At 51.5% G+C, this 21,417-nt stretch overlaps 2 protein-coding genes, 1 long non-coding RNA gene and 1 pseudogene across 4 annotated transcripts in view; 2 read left to right on the forward strand and 2 right to left on the reverse strand.

Annotated features, from left to right (window-relative positions):
- The window catches only part of SART3 (spliceosome associated factor 3, U4/U6 recycling protein), a 38,830-nt gene extending 27,120 nt beyond the window's left edge, over positions 1 to 11,710 (forward strand). For both annotated transcript variants that reach the window (XM_049619198.1, XM_049619199.1), the window contains exons 13-19: positions 936 to 1,048; positions 1,991 to 2,067; positions 2,663 to 2,831; positions 5,061 to 5,515; positions 6,274 to 6,426; positions 7,332 to 7,522; positions 8,272 to 11,710. In XM_049619198.1, the coding sequence (XP_049475155.1) occupies positions 936 to 1,048; positions 1,991 to 2,067; positions 2,663 to 2,831; positions 5,061 to 5,515; positions 6,274 to 6,426; positions 7,332 to 7,522; positions 8,272 to 8,449 (1,336 nt within the window). In that variant the 3' untranslated portion in view covers positions 8,450 to 11,710. The remainder of the gene's footprint in view (positions 1 to 935; positions 1,049 to 1,990; positions 2,068 to 2,662; positions 2,832 to 5,060; positions 5,516 to 6,273; positions 6,427 to 7,331; positions 7,523 to 8,271) is intronic.
- On the reverse strand, positions 8,029 to 8,162 carry LOC125914973 (uncharacterized; annotated as a pseudogene).
- Positions 11,711 to 11,839: 129 nt separating the features above from the next.
- FICD (FIC domain protein adenylyltransferase) lies at positions 11,840 to 16,505 on the reverse strand. Its single transcript, XM_049619207.1, has 3 exons — positions 16,351 to 16,505; positions 14,514 to 14,866; positions 11,840 to 13,510 (listed from the first exon to the last, which is right to left on the reverse strand). The coding sequence occupies exons 2-3, from the start codon at positions 14,812 to 14,814 to the stop codon at positions 12,435 to 12,437; spliced, it is 1,377 nt and encodes a 458-aa protein (XP_049475164.1). The 5' UTR covers positions 14,815 to 14,866; positions 16,351 to 16,505; the 3' UTR covers positions 11,840 to 12,434.
- LOC125914073 (uncharacterized) lies at positions 15,662 to 18,000 on the forward strand. Its single transcript, XR_007455194.1, has 4 exons — positions 15,662 to 15,965; positions 17,449 to 17,539; positions 17,670 to 17,741; positions 17,889 to 18,000. It is a non-coding gene; the product is annotated as an uncharacterized LOC125914073 (long non-coding RNA).
- Positions 18,001 to 21,417: the final 3,417 nt, after the last annotated feature.

The following is a 21,417-nucleotide window of genomic DNA, read 5'->3' on the forward strand; positions in this document are numbered from 1 at the left end:
TAAACAAAAGGATCTCTTCTTTGGGACAACCGTCGTACTCGGGTGTGCAGAAAAAGCACCTTATGTGTGCACATCTCCTTTTGTCCCGCAGGATGTGAAAACTGTGCTGCCTTGATTTGTGCCAAGGGCCACCGTAGCTTTTGCACCGTCAGTGCAAATGTCAGCACAGTGAAAAAGTCAGTTCGTGTTCAGTAACAACGAAAGTAGTTTTGACTTTGCAGATCCCCTCCCTGAAAGGGTCTCAGAGACCCTCTGGGGTGACGTGGATCGTACTCGGAGAACCGCCGCTCTAATTTTTTATTTTTTAGCGTCCTAATACGTATTTATAATATTTACATATGTTTGTAAGTTTTTAAAAAATAGAAATGGGAACGTAGTGTTTCATAGCTGCTGTTACTAAGAGAATATTGTTTATTGGGATGAGCAGTCTTTCCACTGCTAATCACAATAAACAGTATTCTCTTAGTAACAGCAGTTACCAAAAGATGGGACTCTGGGCATGAAATCTGGCAGTCTGCTGGATCAGTGATTCTTCCCTTGGGTAGGACAGCATTCTAGAGTTTCTCTAAGGACTTGATCAAGTTATGTGGCATTCTTAGGTCTCCCACCTGTGTTGCATATGCCAGTGCTGTAAAGGCGGGTCACCTGGTCGCAGACTACTGCCCCAGGTGCATTTTCCAGCAGCATCTGGTTGCTAAAGGCAAGAGTGGCTTAGAAGAAAGCCTTAGCTTTTGACTGGAGGAGAAAGGAGAAAGTATTAGAAGCAGAGTGGTGCAAAGAGCTGTGGACAGTTCTGGAAGCTAGAGCCTCCTCAGAAGCTAGAGTTGTCGCAGAGCTTCTGATCTTGTGTCGCTGCCTGTGAGAACACGGCCTCTCCTTCTCTGTGCCTGCTGCTTTGTGTCCTGGTGGCAGCCACGGTTTGTTTTCTGTCCTAGGGCACACGGTGACACCCAGCACTGTAGGAAGGCTCTGCACCGGGCCGTCCAGTGCACCAGTGACTACCCCGAGCACGTCTGTGAAGTGTTGCTCACCATGGAGAGGACAGAAGGTGGGGCCCCTCCGCTCTCGGCTTCTGGCTTGGAGTCTGTCCCATTTGCCGTTTGGTCTCAAGACTATAGTCTGAGGACAGACTGTGTACGGGTACAGCCGCTCACATGGCACTCAGTGATTAGAGCGTTGATGGCACTCGCCAGTGAGTCCACATCCTCTCGCCCCTCTTCTGAGAGTCTCTGGGTACAAGGAGGGCTCTCTGTGATGCACCCTGGCACAGGGTTCTCTTCATTCTTTGCGGTGGGCAAAGCAGCCCTGTCTGCTCACTAGGTACCGGCAGCACTCCTCCGTCACCCCCGGTCATGACAGAGACATCTCCAGACTTGTTCCCTGGGGAGTCAGCTCGCAGTTCAGAGTCCCTGCTCTAGCACAATGTCACGCACACGAAAGGCCTGTTGAGGGGCAAAGGGCTGAACATGGCCCTCGGTGGGGTGTGCGTCCCTTGTCCTAGCTGAGAGCCTCTGTATTAAGTTCTCAGTAGGAAATTGCATTTATCTATGGGTGTTGATCTAGATTTGGGGTACGAACCCCTCGGAACTGGAAACAAAACACGGAAGCAACAAAAGCAAATAAAAAACACCCTAACATTTATCATTTGAGCAGCTCTTAAAATCCTTCATCTTCGTGTAAATGCCTTGTACCCGTTACATTAGAATGTCTTCTTAATCTTTGCCGTGGAGAGCCCATAATAGATCGTATTCTGGTTTTCAAGTCTCTTCTAAAAGAAAAGGGATGTTTTAGACATATCTGGGAGGACTATTCACATTCTGAAAGGCTCAAGCCTGCCATAAGGAAGTCCTAAAATGGGGAGCTGACTCTCCGGTTTTTATTGTCTGATGGGAGAGATCTCTGGTAGAGGTGCGGGGAAATTAGGAAAATTTTATACTGTTGCATCCTTGCAAATGCAAAAAAGTTAAAGTTTGCTTCTCTTTCTGTCAAGGTACTCTAGAAGATTGGGATATAGCTGTTCAGAAAACCGAAACTCGATTAGCTCGTGTTAATGAGCAGAGAATTAAGGTGATGATGCTTATTTGAAGTCCTAGAACCTCTGCTAGCTGTTTCGACTGTGTTTTGTATGGATATTTCTTGTCAAAACCTTTGAGGTCTTAAGTATCGTTTGCTCAGAGAATATTAATTAGTGAAACACTTGAATCCGCATTGAAGCCTATCTTGTATCATTTTCTTGGATTGGCTCAAAATTTGAGCCCCAGCAATAAGTATGTAGTGGGGGGGGGATTTGGGACCTAAAAGTTATTGGGCTATAGTTGAAAGAGATAGAATGGAGCCCCACGTAGCCCGGTGATTGGAACTTGAACCTGTCCCAGTTAATGAGAGCCCCGGTTTTACAATGTGTTTCTTCCTTTTGGTGAGTAATTCCTGGGGACACTGCAGAGCATCCTGTAGACTTGAGACACAGAACCCTAAGAATCCTGGATAAGCCCTGGCCGGGAAAGTTGTGAGGACACCCTCCTCCTCCTCCTGGCGACCTCTCCTCTCCCTGGGGTAGTGAATTTCCACTCCCAAGTCCCCTTTCCTCGCCACTCCCCACGGGTCCGTAGAGTTCCCGCAGTCGCTGCATTTTAGTGATGCGTCCGTGTTCCCAACTTCCCAGGTTGCGGAGAAGGAAGCGGCGCTCGCCCAGCAAGAAGAAGAAAAGGCAGAACAGCGGAAGAGGGCCCGGGCTGAGAAGAAAGCGTTAAAAAAGAAGAAAAAGACCAGAGGCGCAGACAAGCGCAAAGCAGAAGAGGATGATGAGAAAGAGTGGGGCGATGATGAAGAAGGTAAAGCTTTCTGGAAATGCTACTTGGGAGCATCTCCAAGTTCCAGTGAAGTTATGAAAAACATCCAGAGAACTTTTGTCTTAAGCCACGTGAGAATAAGTTGCTCGCATGGTGCCCCATCACCCTTCCTGTCCCTCTCCACCGTCCACGTGCGTGACTTCCCCCTGCTCGGGCTCCACGCCGTGTGCCATTCCCTGCCCTGCAGCCACCTCAGCCTGTCTTCCCGGCCTCCACTCCCTCCACTGTACCATCGTCCCCCCTCCGCCTGCCTGCTGTGTGGAACCCCCCTCACCCACTCGGGCTCCCACACCCCAGCTGCCCCTGCCCCTCATCCTCTCAGGCTCCAGCATCCCGCACCGCAGCCCCAGCCTGCGCGGGCACCTGCCTTGTTCGGCCTGCCAAATGGTTCTGACTTGGTAGAGTCTTCAGCCAGTGTTTCTCTTGCCCCTGCCATTCCAGGGCTGGGCAGGTGTGGGTCAGGTTTATTTCAGCAGCGTCAGTCAAGGTAAAAGCATTGTCTCTAGACATTAAGGGACGCCATACGTTTTCCTAGTACAATGGTGTCAACCAGAGGGAAATAGTAACGGAGCCATCATCCAATTGAACGACCTTTTGCTTATGCACCTTTTTGGGGCCTTCAGAATGACCATGTATGGGTAGCTCACAGTCCTAGGGCTCCAGGTTTAGCAGGAAAGGCAGATGTGACGTGACTGTAGTGGTGGGTAGTCAGGATCGTGGGAGAGCACGGTGTGGATCAATGGCGGAGGCCAAAGGGCCACTGGCGGGTCAGCTGTCTGCAGGAAAGACTTCACGCATCTCGGCATCTGGAGGCGGGAGGGGTCGCTGTCAAGTGCAAAGGAAGGGAAAGGTAAAGCAAACAGTGCCACTGACAGCGAGGCACGAGGCACAGACGAGCCTGGCATTTTCTCTGAGTGGCAGGTAGCTGGGTTTGAGCCCCGATGCGTGCTGGGGGCGGTGTGCTGGCATAGGGGAGGCTGGGGGAGGCGAGGCCGGAGGAGCTGGCCGGCCTGCCCACTCAGGGCCGCTCTTGAATGCAGCGTGCAATGGTTAGACTTCATTAGGAAGGCAGTGGGGAGTTGATGGAAAGGTCTGGAAGTGGGGCCAGTGCCAATTGGCTTCCAGGACCGTTCCTCTGGAGGCAGTGGGGCAGATGGGTTGGAGTGGAATGTTGTTAAACTCTGCTGAAGGACACGAGACAGCAGTGAACAGTTTAGGGACTGCAGTGCTGTGTAGATGTGGAGCCCGTACTGCAGAGTCACCCAAGGGGCTTGTTTAAATTCAAGTCTCCCGGCCCCGTCCCTCCGTTGCTGCCCCAGCAAAAGGGGTACTAGAGCATTTGCCACCTGAAGTTGGAGATCCCCTGCCCTTTGATGCAGGTGACTCTTGAACCTTGAGGGTTAGGGGTGCCGACCTCCCGCACAGTCAGAAATCCGCGTGTAACTTTTGATTCCCCCCAAACTTAACTACTGCTAGCCTACCGTTGACTGGGAGCCTTCCCGGGATGATGTCAGCAATTGACTAACACATATTTTGTGCGTCACGTATGTTCTATACTGTATGCTTATAATGAGGCTACAGAAAAAACGTAATTGCAAAAACCAGAAGAGAAAGTACATTGCCATGCTGAATGGTATTTATCAGAAAAGTCCACGTGTAAGTGCACCTGCGCAGTTCAAAACCGTGTTGTTCAAGGATCAACTGTATAATTAAGAGTGGACGATGGGGGACGCCTGGGTGGCTCAGTCAGTTAAGCATCGCCTTCAGCTCAGGTCATGATCTCGTGGTGTGTGAGTTCGAGCCCCGCGTCGGGCTCTGTGCTGACAGCTCAGAGCCTGGAGCCTGCTTCGGATTCTGTCTCCCTCTCTCTCTCTCTGCCCCTCCCCCGCTGATACACACACTCTCTCAAAAATAAAAAAAAATTAGGAAGAAAAAAGAGTGGGTGATGAGGACTTAAGTGATCACCTGATTTAGTCCACTTACCTGAATGTAACTGAGGCCCAGAGAGTGGGGGGACAAGTTGAATGGGTCAAGCAAGACTTGACAGAGGGTGTGGTATGGCCCAGGTCCAGAGAGTGTGTCCTGGGCAGCTGCCACAGACCAGCCGTTTGTGGTGGGAGGAGAACTTTCCCCGCAAGAGCACTTACGGGGAACAGCTCGCTGAAGAGAAGAAATCTTAATCGTTGCTACTTTGCTTCCTTCAACCTGTAGAGCAGCCTTCCAAACGCAGAAAGGTTGAGGACAGCACTCCCTCAGCTGGAGAAGCACAGGACCGAGAGCCGGAAGCGGGACTCTTGGGGAAAAGTGTGCCCGTGGACGTGGACCCCCCCTCAAAGCAGAAGGAGAGGGCGGCCGCCCTGAAGAGGGACGTGCCCAAGGTGCCCCACGACAGCAGCAAGGACAGCATCACCGTCTTCGTCAGCAACCTGCCCTACAGCATGAGTGAGCCGGACGTGCAGCTCCGGCCGCTCTTTGAGGCCTGTGGGGAGGTGGCGGAGATCCGGCCCATCTTCAGCAACCGGGGCGATTTCCGAGGCTATTGCTACGTGGAGTTTAAAGAGGAGAAGTCCGCCCTGCAGGCGCTGGAGTTAGACCGGAAGAACGTAGAAGGGAGGCCGATGTTTGTTTCCCCCTGTGTGGATAAGAGCAAAAATCCCGATTTCAAGGTGGGTCTGTGCAACACGACGCCCGTGTTGGGTTGCTGCGGACAGAGTGAATGCTTTTCTCCTGGAGCCGCTAACATTTAGCGTCCACGTGCGGTATCTGTAGTCTGGTAACTGCCGCGTTAACCGGGGTCTGTTCTGAGCTGGGTAGCTCAGGCCTGACTCCTGGCTCGGTTTCTTCGAGCCCGCGCTGGTTGACACGTGATGAGAACATTAGGAACCGTAACAATGGCTGCTTGCCGCTGAATTTAGCAGTGGAGAGGGGGCAGGGGGGAGGAGGGGGCCATGTGAGGTATTTAACATACTGCCTTGTCGGCTCCTTGCCCACACTAGGAGATCAGCGGCTTCCATTCTTGCCATGTTCTGGAGGAGGAAGTTAAAGTGACTTGCTTGGAGTGGTGCCATTAACAATTCACAGCACCCGGGGGCGCCTGGGGGGCTCAGTGGGTTAAGCGTCAGACTTTGTCTCAGGTCACGATGCGGCTGTTCATGGGTTCGAGCCCCACATCAGTTTCTGTGCTGACAGCTCGGAGCCTGGAGCCTGCCTCAGATTCTGTGTCTCCCTCGCTCTCTGCCCCTCCTCTGCTCATGCTCTCTCACTCAAAAATAACAAACATTAAAAAACAAAACAAACAAAAAAACCAATCTGTAGCGCCCAGGGTTGGCTCCCGTCTCCGGGCTGAGTCTGGTATGCACTAGGGTGTGGTGTGCTGGATGGGGCTGTGGGTGCTTGACTTCGTTTCCCTCCCTTCTTTCTGTAGGTGTTCAGGTACAGCACTGCCCTGGAGAAACACAAGCTGTTTGTCTCGGGCCTGCCTTTTTCCTGCACTAAAGAGGAACTGGAAGAGATCTGTAAGGCTCATGGCACCGTGAAGGACATCAGGCTGGTTACCAACCGGGCGGGCAAACCGAAGGTCAGTGTCTGCGCGCGATGCGTTAGCCTCCCAAGGCTCGGGCCAGCCTCGTTCTCCATCTGTTCAGGCTGTTAAGTTCTGAGTGGGTTTCTGGTTTGTCTGCTGAGAAACGACAGGTTGACAGAATGATAGGACACTTGGTTCTACTTGCATTTGGACTCGGATTGGCTCTTTTCCAGCTAATTATGCTAAAAAGAATAGGGCATCAGCCGTGGCGGGGAACCTGCCCTGAATTAGCAGGGGCCTCAGCGCAGACCCCTGGTTGTGAGGTGTGGGCGAGGTGCCCTCTTCCGGAGCGAGCGCCCTCTTGCCCAGGCTGGCCCCTTCACTAGGCCTCTAGCCACCACTTCCCGTCCCTCCCCGAGACCCCATCACGTCCTCCCCTTAGCCCCCCTGGGCGCCTTGCGAGATCCTTTTTGTGCGACATTCTGAGTAGTTGTTCAGGCACGTGTTTGGATGACCTCTCGTTCCCCCGGCCGTCCGGGGTGATGGAGAGTTGAAGACTATGAAGCAAGGAGGGGCCGAGGTGCAGACATGAGGGCTCATCCCGTGTCCAGCCGCCTCATCCATTCGTTTTTGCTGGATTTATACTGGTCCGTCTGTCCGTTTCTTTCCTTCGTTATTCTTATCTTTTTTTTCTTTCCTTTTTTTTTTTTTCTTTTTTTTTTGCTGGAGCAAGCATGAGGTGTACCAACCTCACAAAGATGATCTGAAGTTACAGTCGGTGGCAGAAACAGAGGAAGAGTAGGGCCAGCGAATAAATCTGTAGACAAAGGACGGTGGCGGTGGGGGGAGGGAACCCGATGACGGGGTGCCTGCCCGGTACCGGCTTCCAGAACTGAGGGAGGAAGTCGTGTCTGGCTGCGCAGCACCTGACCTGACGGCTCCGGCTCCGCCTCTTTCAGGGCCTGGCTTATGTGGAGTATGAAAGTGAATCTCAGGCGTCGCAGGCCGTACTGAAGATGGATGGCATGACCGTCAAAGAGAATGTCATCAAAGTGGCCATCAGCAATCCCCCTCAGAGGAAGGTTCCAGAGAAGCCAGAAGCAAGGAGAGCGCCAGGTGGTGCCTTGGTGCCGCGGCAGATTTACGGAGCGTAAGTGCTTGCGTGCCACCCGGCGCAGACTCCGTCCTGGCCGGCACCGCTAGCTGGTTTCCCGCTAGTCGTGCGTGCTTGGGCAGAGAGCCAGGGCCTGCCGTGCTGGGGACGCTCACCGTGGCTCAGCAGAGCAGGGTGCCCGGAGCAGGTCCGCACGGCGCGTGAGCCGGGGAGCGGAGCCCTTCCTGGTGTTCACAGTTTATACACGTGATTTATTTGAGGGCAGTCGGTTTCTAGGCGGCGGTTATTTTAAAGCCTCCTTTGGCAGTAGGGTGCATACGTGTGGATTCAGAAGCTTGCCGGGGTGACCTGTAGCCCCAGCTATAATCCTCTAAGAGCGAGGTTTTCAGCCGGTAGGAATGAGACGGCAAAATTGTGACGTTAGTTGGTGAGGTCCGAAGGATGACAGCATTTTGATCCGCCCTGCTTGTGACTGTATTGCACAGGGTTGGTCTTTGCCAAAATTGTGGAAGGGGCAGATTGTTAAACTGGTTTTCGCCAGTTCAGAGTCAGGGAGAACGGGGATCATCCCTACCTTTCTGGTTTTTACTCTTCACCTCTTAACTTTGTGCTCTGTGCATTGAGAGAAACTTGTCTCGTAACAGACTACAGAAATGACCCTTGAAAGTACAGTCTTCACCGTTTAGCTTTGGGTGATTTAAGACCATCCTGGCTTCTTTTCCCAAATCAATGAGGGGCCGTGAATTGTTGCTTGGAAAGGATACATTCGGTGTTTGCTCTTCCAGGCGGGGGAAGGGAAGAACCCAGCTCTCCCTGCTGCCTCGTGCCCTGCAGCGCCCGGGCGCCCCGGCCGCTCAGGCTGAGAACGGCCCCGCCCCGCGGCCAGCGGTCACCACCTCAGCGGCCACCGAGGCACCCAAGATGTCCAATGCCGATTTTGCCAAGTTGCTTCTGAGAAAGTGAATGGGACTGTGGAGAAGGGAAATGCCTTACTTCATGCTGGCCAGGAAGACCACCCGGCACCCAGCGGTACTCTGGGTATGGAGCGGCCCGGGGCAGCACCCCTCTTGCACATTTTCCTCTGGGTTAGACAGAAAGAGATGAGGGTGTCCAAGGAAAGAGGCTTGAAGCGCTCCCTCATATTGAGGGCAATAGGAGGAAAATGATCACTCCGTGGTTGGGCCCAGGGTGTCGTTTCCTAAAATATTTTTGTGTCTTATGGAGTGAGAAACAGAAGTGAAACTCAAACACCGTTTTGAGACCCACCTGTCCAAATGTTTTCGGCCAGCTCTGGCCCCCTTTTATAAGACACTTCTCTTACATCTTGCACAGCACACGTGCCCGTCACTCTTTTCATTTTAAAAGACAAAATGGCAGATGCTAGTAATTCACCAGAATGGCCTATTTTAGTAAAGGGGTGGTGGGGGGGATAGGGGAAGTCACCTAAAAAAAAATTGATGGATTTTTGTTCAAGGGGGCTGTGCGCGTTTTTATATTATGTATTTGTAAATGACACATCCACCCATTGTTTTATGTTTCCTAAAAGCCGAGTCTTTGTGACATTTGTTTTGTCCGGGAGTTCTGTGTGCCACCTGCCGTGGACCATTTTCTTTGCCTAGTGTTGAGTGAACTGTATCCTTTGTCTAAACATTGCGTTTCAGCCCTTTGGTTTTGTTTAAATGCCATGTCAAGTGCAAACTTAAATTCTTCCCACTTAGCTTTGTTTATTAAACTGAAGTTCTCTTAAAAACTTCTTGCTGAATGGTACTCAGATGTTCATTCAAACCCGGACGTGTTTTGAGATGGGTGCACTTGGTGTTACCTAACACACGTGTGAATAAGAACTTTTGTAAGTCCAATCCTGTTGTCCCTTTGATTTAAATCCTTTCCGTTGTGATGGGTCTTCAGTTTTAAACTTTACTTTGCAGCATGTTGGCACTGCAGCTTTTAAGCTTTTTTTTTTTTTTTTTTTTTTTTTACCTCTCCGCTTCTATCAAATATTTATTGCTTTAAAAGCAGCATTGTCAGTCCGATAGGGAAACAGACTTTGTAAAGACACTCTGGGGGAAGAAATCAGGAAATGCTTTCATGTGTGATGGAAATCAACCCACTTCTCTGGTTTTTTAAGTCTCTGTGCATCAGGCTTTACTACGTCTTTCACGGAAAACTGTAAGCATTATACAAAAGCACAGACAGAAGAGCAGAAGGAAGTACTTATGTGCCTGTCACTGAGCCTCAGCATTTCCCATCTAGTGCATCGGCCTTCATTTCTGCCCCCACCCCCTCCTCCCTGTTACGGACATCACAGAACTCCCCCAGTAACGGCGTAGCACCTGCCTCAAAGAGATAAAGACCTAAAGGTCACAGTATTGTCATCATCCCTAGAAACATGAGCAGTCATGCCTTCGTGTCCTCGGCTATCCATATTGCCAGTTTCCTGTTCTGTAAATGTATTCCCCCGCCCTCCACCCCAGTAAGTTAGGATCGGTTGATAAACCTCCCAAGGCTTTTAATCTGAAGGTTCCCCTCTACCTTGTCTTTCTCTTTGGCACAAAACATTTTTTGTCAGGTGTTACTTCTGAATTAAATTCAAGTAGTGGCTGCTGGAAGCAGCCAGAAGAACGTGTGCTGTGACCCTGGTTCCTCCTGTGCTCTTTGGAATATGGCCACTCACCCTCCTGCAGAAGCCTGCTCGCTGGGTGAGGGGACTGGGGATGCTCAGGGACGGCTGCCGAGGAGCCACGAATATTCCCTTCCTGATCCAGGTTAATGTGGCTTTACTCTCGCGGCTTCCCGTCTTACTGTTCTGTTTTCTTGATGGGGGCAGCCTTCTGCCCTCACTTTGTGCTCTCGCCTGTCAACACAGGCCCATCACAGAGTCGAACCTCTTCAGGCTGGAGCTCAGGGTGTTGACGGCTCTAGAAACGGACTGTCGGGAACATGTGAGTGGGTCTATGTGTTTTCCCCAGGAAACGAAGAACTGTTGGCAAACAGGAGCACGAAATGGCACGCAGTTGGGAGTGTCAGTGACAGGTCGGTGACTTCTCCCTGCCGGCACAGGTAGGTGGCTAACCCAAAGGGTTCTGTCCCATTTTCCCATTGAAATTACCGTCTGGGATCTATTTTCTGCCACGATAATCTAAATAGGACTTCACGTTCTGCAAGAATTCCTCCTTCATCCTCGTAACAAACGGGAACAGCTCTTGGATAAGACAGCCGAGTCTCGGGCCTTTCTGTCGTAAAATACTTTACTAGAGTCAGTCATCTGTTAAAATAACATCCTTCGCAACAGAACTAAAGCGCACGCTCCTCTATAGTACAGAGCGCTGCCGTCAGGCTTCCTTGGTGTGCCTGTAACATCAAGAAGAGTTAGGCTGAAGAGCTACCTTACGGCAACGTGCAAATACGCAAAGATTTTTTATAGAGGTTTGAATATCACTCGGGGCCACTTGAGACATTTTTCTTAATCCTTCAGAAAGCTACTCTGTGCTAATTACACAGTTAAAGAGGTATACAGACACCTGCTACTTCAGAATAGTGACCTCCTTACCGTCAGAGTGTGACTTCTCAAGCCAGAGACCACACTTTGTATGTATTCACCATCATTTGGACCCTGACAGAGTGCACTACGGTGTGAGATGTCCCGTGCTCCGTCACTGGGAGGGGGACCCGTGGCCCTTTTGACTCCGAGGAGCACAGCAGCGGTCACATTGTCGCCTCTGCCATTTATTATCGATAGAGAACCTTCTTCCGTAGAATGACGACGCGGAAACTTGGCCGTGTGGTACATTTGATCATTTTACAAGTTCCTAGAAAAATAAGGCCACTGCAAGGCAGTCTCTTGTGCTTCCCCGAGGGAATGCTGGACACCTTGCTGTACCCTGGCTGCGGGAGGTGGGGGTCAGGTGAGTACGTGGATCAAACTGCACAAGAGAGACACATCGGACTATGGCTAAGGGTTTTCCCTGGGTTCGGGAGACACTCCAGTTCGTTACCAAAAATGCACATTTGGTGTTCATACGTGGCATCTGTTTTCTCAGATGTATTCTTGAATGTCCGCCTACACAAGATGTTACACTCAGAGTCAGACTTGGCCACGTGCACAATACCTGACTTGCGGTATGACCCAGTCGAGTGACGAACTCAGAACTTTGAGGCTAAAACATCTGGTCCGAGTTGCTGCAAATGAAGTGTGAGAAACATTCAGACACAGAGAAGACCAAGCTGGCCGCTCGGCTATTCTTAATTAGAAAAAGAGTCTTGACAGGGAAAAAAAACCAGCCTCTGCGACTCGCGTTCGCAAGCCACCTAGGACTCAAAGACTTCCTTGAAATAAGCAAGGTATCTCACAGAGATGTTGTCAACATTTTTTATTTTGTATCTCAAAAGTCTGCCCTACTAGTGAGAATTAGTCACAACGCTCATCTCTTTGTAGGGGAGCAAAACTCTCTCAGAAAGAAAGCTTTCCATTATTTCTCAGAACCGGGACCGGGTTCGCACCAACAAGAGTGCTGACCTCCCAGGTGAAGTCCCAGCACCTCTCAGCCAGTTTCACAGAAACACTTGGAGGAGTTACTCCTGGGGCCCTAGACCTCGTTCCACACTCCCGGCCTCTCCCGACCCGAGTGCAAATTCTGCTCCAGAACCCGTGTTCTGGTCACACAAAGTGCACCGGTGCGCCCCAGCGCCTACTGGGGCCACCACCACGGACAGCGGACGCCACACAACATTTACTAGCTCAAAAGAAGAAAATAAATAACTTGGGCTGAGTTATAAGTTACCTTAAAGACAGGGCTTAATAATTTAGTTTTGTCGCTTTTTTAACGAAAACATTTGGAGGTAAAGAACGCTTAAGTTCCTAATCGGTCTCCTTTTGCTTTGGGAGACGGCTAGGTTTCTAGAAACGCTAAGTGTTGCTTCCCACTGGGTCATCCCTTGGCACCAAGGGTTAGGGCCTCACGGGCAGAGTCTCCTTAAACCCGGAATGGTTGGGCGTGGCCTCTGGCAGGGCCACCGGGTACTCGGTTGTGGCAAAGAGCAGGGTGTCCAGGGTGGTCTCCGTACACTTGGCGATGAAGCGGATGAACGGCCTCACGTCGCCTTCGTTGGCGACTTCCAGTACGTGGTAGTACTCGGACCTCTGCTCCTTGCGGATGGTGATGGGGGGGTAGCCCGCCTGCATCAGGATGAGGTTCATGAGCAGGCGCGAGGTCCTTCCGTTGCCGTCGATGAAAGGGTGGATGTAAACCAGTTTATAATGGGCCAGGGCCGCAAACTCCACCGGGTGCAGGTTCATGGCGTCCTCAGAGTTGAGCCACTGGATGAACTCCTCCATCTGCTTTTCCACGTCTTGAGGATGGGGGGGGATGTGATGTCCCACCAGGACCTGTGTCGTCCGAAACCTGCCAGCTTCCACTGGATCCACGTAACCCAGCACCCGCCTATGGATCTCCAGCACGTCGCTGATGGCCACAGAGCCGATGCGGGAAACCAGCGTTGTGTTGATGTACGTCATCGCTGCGTGCATGCCGATGACCTCGTTCTGCTCCTCCAGGCTTTTCCCTGGCACGGCATAGCGGGTCTCGAGGATGTGCCTGATTTCCGAAAGGGTGAGGGTGTTGCCCTCGATCGCGACGGTGTGGTAGATGTGATGGTAGTAGGTTTCCTCCATGACCCTGCGCAGCGCGGAGTTGCCCTTGGGGATGGACATGACCTTCTTCACTTTGCTGTCGATGATGCTGAAATACCTCTGGTCGATCTCCTCCACCAGCGGCAGTGTCCGGTCCCGGTTGACCAGTGCTTTCTCGTGGTAGGGCGAGATGGTCAACGCTCTGGCGTACAAGTAATCGGCCTGGACGATGTCCTTGTCCTCTTCGGAAAAGATGCCGAACTCATTGAGCGCATCTGCGAAGTCTGGGTCCATTTGGAGGGCGTGCAAGAAGAGCTTGTGGGCTTTCTCTCGCTTGCCTTGGCGTTTCATTTCCAGGGCTTGGTTCAGAGCTGCTTTGGCTTCCAACTTCCCAGCTAGAAGAGAGCCAAAGAAGCATGGGTAGGGAGGGCACGGGATGTTCAGGGGCGCTGTCCCCTGTGCCGGTGCTTCAGGGGGCTCGTCCCAGCACTCTCTGTGTGTGTGGATGTGTTTGTGCCCCACACCTGGTGTGTGTGTGTCCCCAGAGCCACAGCCTCCACCCTGGGAGGTATCACCCGGACTCCCCAGCCCCAGCTTTCTGAGGGCCGAAGTGAGTGGCTGTGGCCACAACTCCTGTCAGGTGGCCCTCCTGTATGATCTTCTCAGCTCCCTGCTGTCCTGGATCAGTCCTGATGATGCTGATCCCTGCTCCTGTCCCTTCAGGCCTAGGCTGTGAACAGCATTCCCACCCCCCCTCCCCCACGCCCCGGTGTCAGGCCCTGGGGGCTTCCCCACCCCTGATCTGTTCTTTACATCTTTTAACCCAGTGATTCTCAAGCAGGGGTGATTTTGTCCTTTAGAGGACATCCAGCAGCGTCTGAGACATGGTGGGGTGTCACAGTTAAGGGCGTGAGGGTGCTACTGGCATCCAGCGGGTAGAGACCAGGGATGCTCAGCCTCCTAACTGCACCACAGAGGACAGCGCGGGGGTAGAAACTTCTCTAGCTCTAGCCCTCCCTCACCAGCCCTCCACCCACTGCTGAGGGTCATTAACACATACTTGGCTTCTTTTCCTTGGATGCCCAAGCCCTCTCACCCTCCGGGTCTCTGCCTGGTGCACTTTCCCCTCATGCCTTTTCCTTTCGGTCATTTTCCTATTTACACTGGGGTCTCAGCTCAGGCCTCCCCTCCAGGGAGCCTTCCTGGTGTGCTCCCCTCCTTCCCCATCACCAGGCTGGTGATGCCGTGCGGCAGTCATTTGTCAGCTTGTCTGAGCCGGGAGCTCAGGGTAGACTTGTTCCCCATAGTGGCCCTGTGTCCTGCACACACGACCCAGTATGCACTGTAAATGTCTATGAAATTAGCAAGTGTTGAGGAGAGCTGGCCAGTCTGTCTTACCTGGAGAGGCCTTGGTCCTGACCGCCAGCAGTGCCGCATCGCTGGAGGTGACACTGAGCTCCGTAGACGGGCTGGTACACTTGGTGACGGCATGCTGCACCCTGTCCAGCTTGCTCCTGAGCAGGTAGAAGCCTTTGAGCACGGTCAGACACTGCTCTTCGATGGGCCCCAGGGGCAGCAGCAGCGCCAGCAGGGACCCCAACACCATGCTCAGCAGCATCACCCACAGGAAGCGGCCCCAGACGGAGACCCACTTCGGTTCGGTCACTGCCATCACTGAAGCCATCGGCATGAGTGTCATCTGGACGGAGGGGCAGGCCCCCTGGACATACTCCGTTGCCTCAGAGCAGGATCTGCAGGGGACCAAGAGTTGTAGGAGATGAAGTGGGGGAAGGGGACACACGCAAGATATGTTGCTGACTTCAGCTGGGGCTTGGAGGCTCCCACACCTCTTATTTCACTATGACCAGGGGGATTGAGGCAAGGCAGGAAGTGCTTATAAACGGGGAGGGGCCAGCCCGAAAGACTGGTGCCACTTCCAGGCCGTTGGGACTCTGAGCAGTAATGCTACCGCACTCAACATTTATTGAGCGCTTACTGTGTGCCAGGCCCCATGCTAAGTACCAAGGACCTCATGCATACTCTCTCTACCAGTCTCCAACAGGAGCAGATGCTATCTATCGTCCTCCCACTTCTCCAGATGAGGAAACAGGCTCAGAGATGAAGCCCCTTGCCCCAAGTCACCCAGTGAGTAAGTGACAGCCTTGGGACTTGAATTCAGGAACTCTCCCCCAACCTCCCTTGACCACAAATCTCTGTGGCCACACATCAAGATTGGCCAAGGCAGTTCTGGGGGCTAGTGTCTGATCCACACAACTATTTTTGTGGCCTGATTTACTGCCTCTTCATGCCCTCATCCTGGTATTAGCCACAGTGCTGCTCTCCCCTCTCTGGCCTTCCTTTCCTGGCCTGCCCAGCAACGATCTCACCTAGAGCTTAGGCAGTCCAAGCATCTCAAAACCTCCAGCCGTGGGCCACAGTGGGTGACCCACTCCTCACCCTCCATCGGGACAGTGGGCATGTGCTTGGGGCTGGCAGTGGAGGTGGAGGGGTCAGGTATGCAAGCACCATTATGCTGACAATAAGCATTTATTGGGCAACTATGGTGTACTGAGCACTGGGCTGCGGGGTAGCCGTGCATTATCTCACTTACTCTTCAACACCTTATGAAGGAAAGCTACCCTTAGCTCCATTTTACAAAGGAAACTAAATCAGCAAGTCAGTTTCTAGAAGGCCATGGGAGTAAACAGAAGCATGAAGAATGAATCCTCAGTGCATCTAGGAAGAGTGCCCAGGTCTTAACCTCTACCTTATTCTCAACCAGGGCCCGTGTACCCCTATTCCGGCCTGCTTCTGGTGCTGGGCCTCCAAGACCCAGAAATGACTGATGAGGTTTGTGATCGCTCAGGGCTTAGAGTCTAATGGGGAAGCTGGCTCGTTGATAACATCTGAAATGGCTTGGTCTGCGCCCTAACGAGGGTACGCTTGGCGTGCTGTAGGGGTTTAGAGGAGGGTGTGAGTCACTGCTTCATCCAGGTGCTTTGTGCGGCTCCCGGAGGGACGGGATACACGGCAAGGGCTGGAGTTCGCCAGGGACGCGGGTCTGCGCAGGGGAGGCAGGAGATGCGAATCTCACCCCTCACTACCCTAGGAAGGGGGAAACTGACGCCCAGAGGGGCTGGGCTACAGTCCCTCTGAACCCCGCCCAGGACTCACTCCCCCGCCGCCCCCTGCCCAGCTGGCTCTTTCCGAGCCCCTTGGGCTCTCCCCCTCCTACCGCGCGCGGCTTCCGACCCTGCAGCCGACTTCAGACGCTCGGAGGCCCCGCAGCCGCCGGCTCCCAGGCCCTGCTCCGCCGCCGGCTCCTGGCCCCGCCCCCGGCGCCTCGCCTCGCCATTGGGTGGTTCGCCATCCTCGTCGTGGCGGATTGGCCTCCCCAACCTGTCCGCCCCTCGTACTTCCGGGTTTTCGCGTCAGCTCCTGCTTCCCCGGGAAAGATGCGCCGTGGGCCACTCCCATTGGCCGGCTCCTGTGTTGGTCTCGTGGCCGCAGCGGCCAATAAGCAACAGGCGGGGCGGTGCCCGGGCGAGAGGCGGGAGTAGCGCGTGGAAAACCCGCGCGGGCGCGGAGATCTGCGGGTATGATAGATGCCGCGGTCGGAAACTGGTAATTCCGCCAGCCCCGGAGTGCTGTGCTTCCCTCTCCACGTCCTGAGGCCCTTCTCCTGGGCCTCCTTTTCCTTAGGTGTGAAATGAGGGTGCTCTCCACCTTGTTAGTCTGCCGTCACAGCCCCTTGTTCTTAGCCACGACGCTGTACCAGGGTTGCCGTCGTTTCTGACCTCTTTTCCTTTTCCTCCCTGAGTTTTTAACTTGGCATCCGCTCGAGAAGGAGCTGGCTGGTTTATTTAGCTTCCAGGGAGATAGAGATTTTTCCTTGAAGCAGAGAGCTGAAACTTCCGTCTTAGTTCACAAATATTGAAATTAAACACCCAGGACGTGCCCAGAAATGCTAAGCATTAAGATGTTAGCCTATAGACTGGAGCCAGAGGGACCCCGGCTGAAGTTCAGACTTTGTCACCTCCGCTCTGTGAGACCTTCGGCAAGTTATTCCGAGCTTCAGTTTTTCCATTTGTAAAATGGAGACAAACTGCCTCGCCTTTGGCCCCAAGTTCAGGATTTGCAGGCCAGACTCTTCAAGATCTGACCTTTTCCATGACACACATTCCCCTTGGGAGCCACTATCAGGCAGTGGTTGTGGGCGTTTCCACTGGAAGCCACACAGCCCGGGGTTCCAGTCCCAGCTCTGCCCTCTTGCAAACTGAGTTACATTCAGCAAGTGACTTGGTCTATCTCACCGGTTCCGTTTGCTTTTCAGTAAAATGGGGACAGTGTGATGACAGTACTTCATAGAGTTTTATGTGAGGGCGAAGTGAGATCCTACATGTCTGGCACAAAGCTGACGTTTGGTGAGTATCCGCTGTTGCAGTTATTCCTAGACAAGACACAAGTCCTTGCTGTTTTTGTTATTCACAGAAGAAACTGTCAGAGCTGTAGGCTGCTCCAACCACGGGGGAGTGACTCCATGTCCTTTCTTAGGTCTCAGCCTGATCCAGTTGAGGGAAGCCACTGACCTACAGCACAAAGGAAGTGTCCCAACCCAGGCCAGAGGTGTGCTGTCATGAAAGATACCATAGGGGCGTGGGGGGGGGGGGGGGGGGGGGGTGCGGGGCATTGCAAGGTGAGGGACCAAACAGCTTTGGCCCTCGCTGGCTGCGCTTCTGCTTATATCTGGTAACTCTTCCCCTATTCCCCCAGCTCCCGGCCCTTGGCATGGAGAACGGCACATAGCAAATGCTCAGGAGATTTTGTTGACTCAAATAAGAGATATCTAAAACAGGACAAACCATGGTGTTTTTAAGAAACAAAAAAAATCGGGGCGCCTGGGTGGCGCAGTCGGTTAAGCGTCCGACTTCAGCCAGGTCACGATCTCGCGGTCCGTGAGTTCGAGCCCCGCGTCAGGCTCTGGGCTGATGGCTCGGAGCCTGGAGCCTGTTTCCGATTCTGTGTCTCCCTCTCTCTCTGCCCCTCCCCCGTTCATGCTCTGTCTCTCTCTGTCCCAAAAATAAATAAAAAACGTTGAAAAAAAAAAAAAAAAAAAAGAACCATCAAGGAGTGAAACTGCCTGGGCCTGAGACAGTAGAGGGAGGTGGGGAGTGTGGAGAAGGTGAGCGTACCTGCCTTATCCAAGGTGGGTAACAGCTAATCTGCTCTAGCCTCCCTTTACTGTGTGAAAAATGTACTGTGTCTAAGAGTTGACAGATTTTCTGATTTTTCACAAGAAATGTCAGGCCTAGATCTCGAAGCAAACTCTCCAGATTTTTTAACAGTTGGCATCTCTGCCCACTGGCCATGCAGGGCTGCCAGACTGTAATCCCTGTTTTAGGCGTTTAAAATGGGCGGGAGACGGTGGCTGGGAACCCAGGAAGTAACATCACAAATGCCTGCTCAGCAAATGACTGCGCCACTGTCGGTGACCACCAGGGGACAGTAGTTCACCAAACATCACGTCCCCCGTTCAATCTTTGTCAGGAGATCACACTCAATTTTCTTGACTTTGTCTGCATTCAGCTGTGTTGAATGCACAAAATATGGTCCCTGAAGCAAGATTGAAAAGTCAGCTTTCTCCACCTTAAGCATTCTATATTGGGTGGAAATGGCTTCCTCGTGGCCCACGCAGGAGTTTTCTAAGAGCTTACCTTGACACTTGACAAAGAACCTGGAAAGTGGCTGCTTGGAAATGTGTCCATTATGCAAAACAAAGCAAAACAAAACAAACCCTTATGCATCTTTAAGAAACAGCAGTCAAGCGCTTCTTGCTGGCTGAATCGGATTCTATTGCTTAGGAAACACAAAACTCCCCAACTCGAGGCTATATATTGCATTGATGGCTCCAGAATGACTCAACTTCATTTAAAAGAAAATACACCAGACTGGTTCTCTCTCTCCCAACTCCCAGGTTCTTCTCATTTCCCAGCCTGCTTGGATTTTTTTTTTCTCTCTCCTTCTAACTTAGAGCTGCTGCAGAAGAGGCCCCCAGCAACCCTTTTCCCTGACTACTGATGTCCTCAGTTTGCATACCCAGTGGGGTCCAGGGGGCATCCACAGGAGACAGGGTTTGGGATAGGTGTCCTTGGGCTGATGGCTCATGCTTGGGATTCAGGATGATCTCAGACATGCAAAGAAGTATTGTTTTCAGAGCAAATCACTTGGGGAAGTGATGTTTCTTACTTTCAAAAAATTAAACCATAACTGTTTCCTTTTCTCATTAAATAACCCAAATAACCAACTACCTACTTAATTTTTTTTTTAATTGAAGTGTGGCTGACATACAATATGTTCGTTTGGGTGTACAACACAGTGACTTGACAATTCTGTACATCACGCAGTGCTCACCATGAAGAGTGTAGTTACTGTCTGTCACTTTACAATGTTATCACAACTACTTTATTTCCTAAAAGCATAATGGGATCACAGATATAATAGAAGGCACAAATAAACAATAAGACAAAAAGAATCCTGTGCACAATTGTACTAGATATTTTTTATGCACATCTATTTTTATTTTTTATTTTTTTATTTTTTTAAATTTTTTTTTCAACGTTTTTTATTTATTTTTGGGACAGAGAGAGACAGAGCATGAACGGGGGAGGGGCAGAGAGAGAGGGAGACACAGAATCGGAAACAGGCTCCAGGCTCTGAGCCGTCAGCTCAGAGCCTGACGCGGGGCTCGAACTCACGGACCGCGAGATCTTGACCTGGCTGAAGTCGGACGCTTAACCGACTGCGCCACCCAGGCGCCCCTATGCACATCTATTTTTAAATCATGAAATATTTCAGACATCTAGAAGGCATAGGTAGTAAAATGGGTCCCTGGGTGCCTCCCCGCACCCCCCCCCACCAGTTTAAGAAATATCATATTATATTACCAACGTACTGAAGCCCCGGGGCACTCTCTCCCATATCACCTTCCCTTCCTTCACTCCGAGAGATAATCACTGTCTTGAATTTGTTACTTATTACATCCATATATGGCCTCTTGTTTTTACCCACCAGTCCTTTTCTATTACAAGCAACATGTCAGTGAAGTTCTTATATGAGCTTTTGGTGTGTGTCTGGAAGTTTCTCTAGGGCAGAGCTTCTCAACGAATCACCTGGGGAGCTTTTAAAAAAACACCCTATACCTGGGCCTGCTCTAGACTGATAAAGTCCTCCAACCTTTCTGATCCTTCTGTATCTTGGCTATACGTGGAAATAATTGTACTGGTCACACTATCTCATTACTGGTAGTGGTAACCACCACTTATTAAGCACTTACTGTGTACGAAGTAGTTTATGTGTATTGTTTTATTGGACTTTTGGAACAATGCTGTGAGGTAGAGATTATTAAGCCCACTTTACAGAAGGTAAGACTGAGGCTCATAGAAGTAATTAGTCTGAGTCACACAGCAAGCAAGTGGCAGAGCCAGGGTTCACAACCAGCCTTCCTGACTCAGAACTTGTGGTTTTAACCACTAGGAGACTCTATGATTTCAGAGCTGACAGGTTATGCTTAGGCTCTTCAGTTCTACAGGTGGAGAAACTGAGGCGGACAGAGTGCAAGGGCAAAGCCAGGACACAAATCCAAGTCCGTAGACTCTCTCTTTATTCATCAACACATCACTTTCTTATGTAAAAGTACTTTGAAGAAGGGAATGAGAAGCAAGGAGGGAGAAATCTTAATAAAGCCATCTTTTCTTCTCAAGACAGTTTCTGGCTCTCCTAGGGTCAGCTGGATCTGCTCTTTATCAGTTATCCACTGCTGTGTAACAAATAATGCCCAAATTTAGCAGCTTAACACAACAGTAAACATTTATTATTTTACATAGTTCATATGTGTCAAGAATCCAGGAGTGGCTTAACTGGGTGAGTTTTTAAAAAATTTTTAACGTTTATTTATTATCGAGAGGCAGGGAGAGACAGAGCATGAGCATGGGAGGGGCAGAGAGAGGGGGAGACACAGAATCCGAAGGAGGCTCTAGGCTCTGAGCTGTCAGCACAGAGCCGGACATGGGGCTCGAACTCATAAACTGCGAGATGGTGACCTGAGCCGAAGTTGGACGGTTAACCAGCTGAGCCACCCAGGTGTCCCTCGTTTTTTTTTTTTAACGTTTATTTATTTATTTTTGAGAAAGAGAGCAGAAACTGGGGAGGGGCAGAGAGAGAGAGAGGGAGACACAGAATCCAAAGCAGGCTCCAGGTTCCAAGCTGTCGGTGCAGAGCCCAAACACAGGGCTCAAACTCACGA

Source organism: Panthera uncia (genome assembly GCF_023721935.1).
Source record: "Panthera uncia isolate 11264 chromosome D3 unlocalized genomic scaffold, Puncia_PCG_1.0 HiC_scaffold_8, whole genome shotgun sequence".
NCBI classification, from domain to species: domain Eukaryota; kingdom Metazoa; phylum Chordata; class Mammalia; order Carnivora; family Felidae; genus Panthera; species Panthera uncia.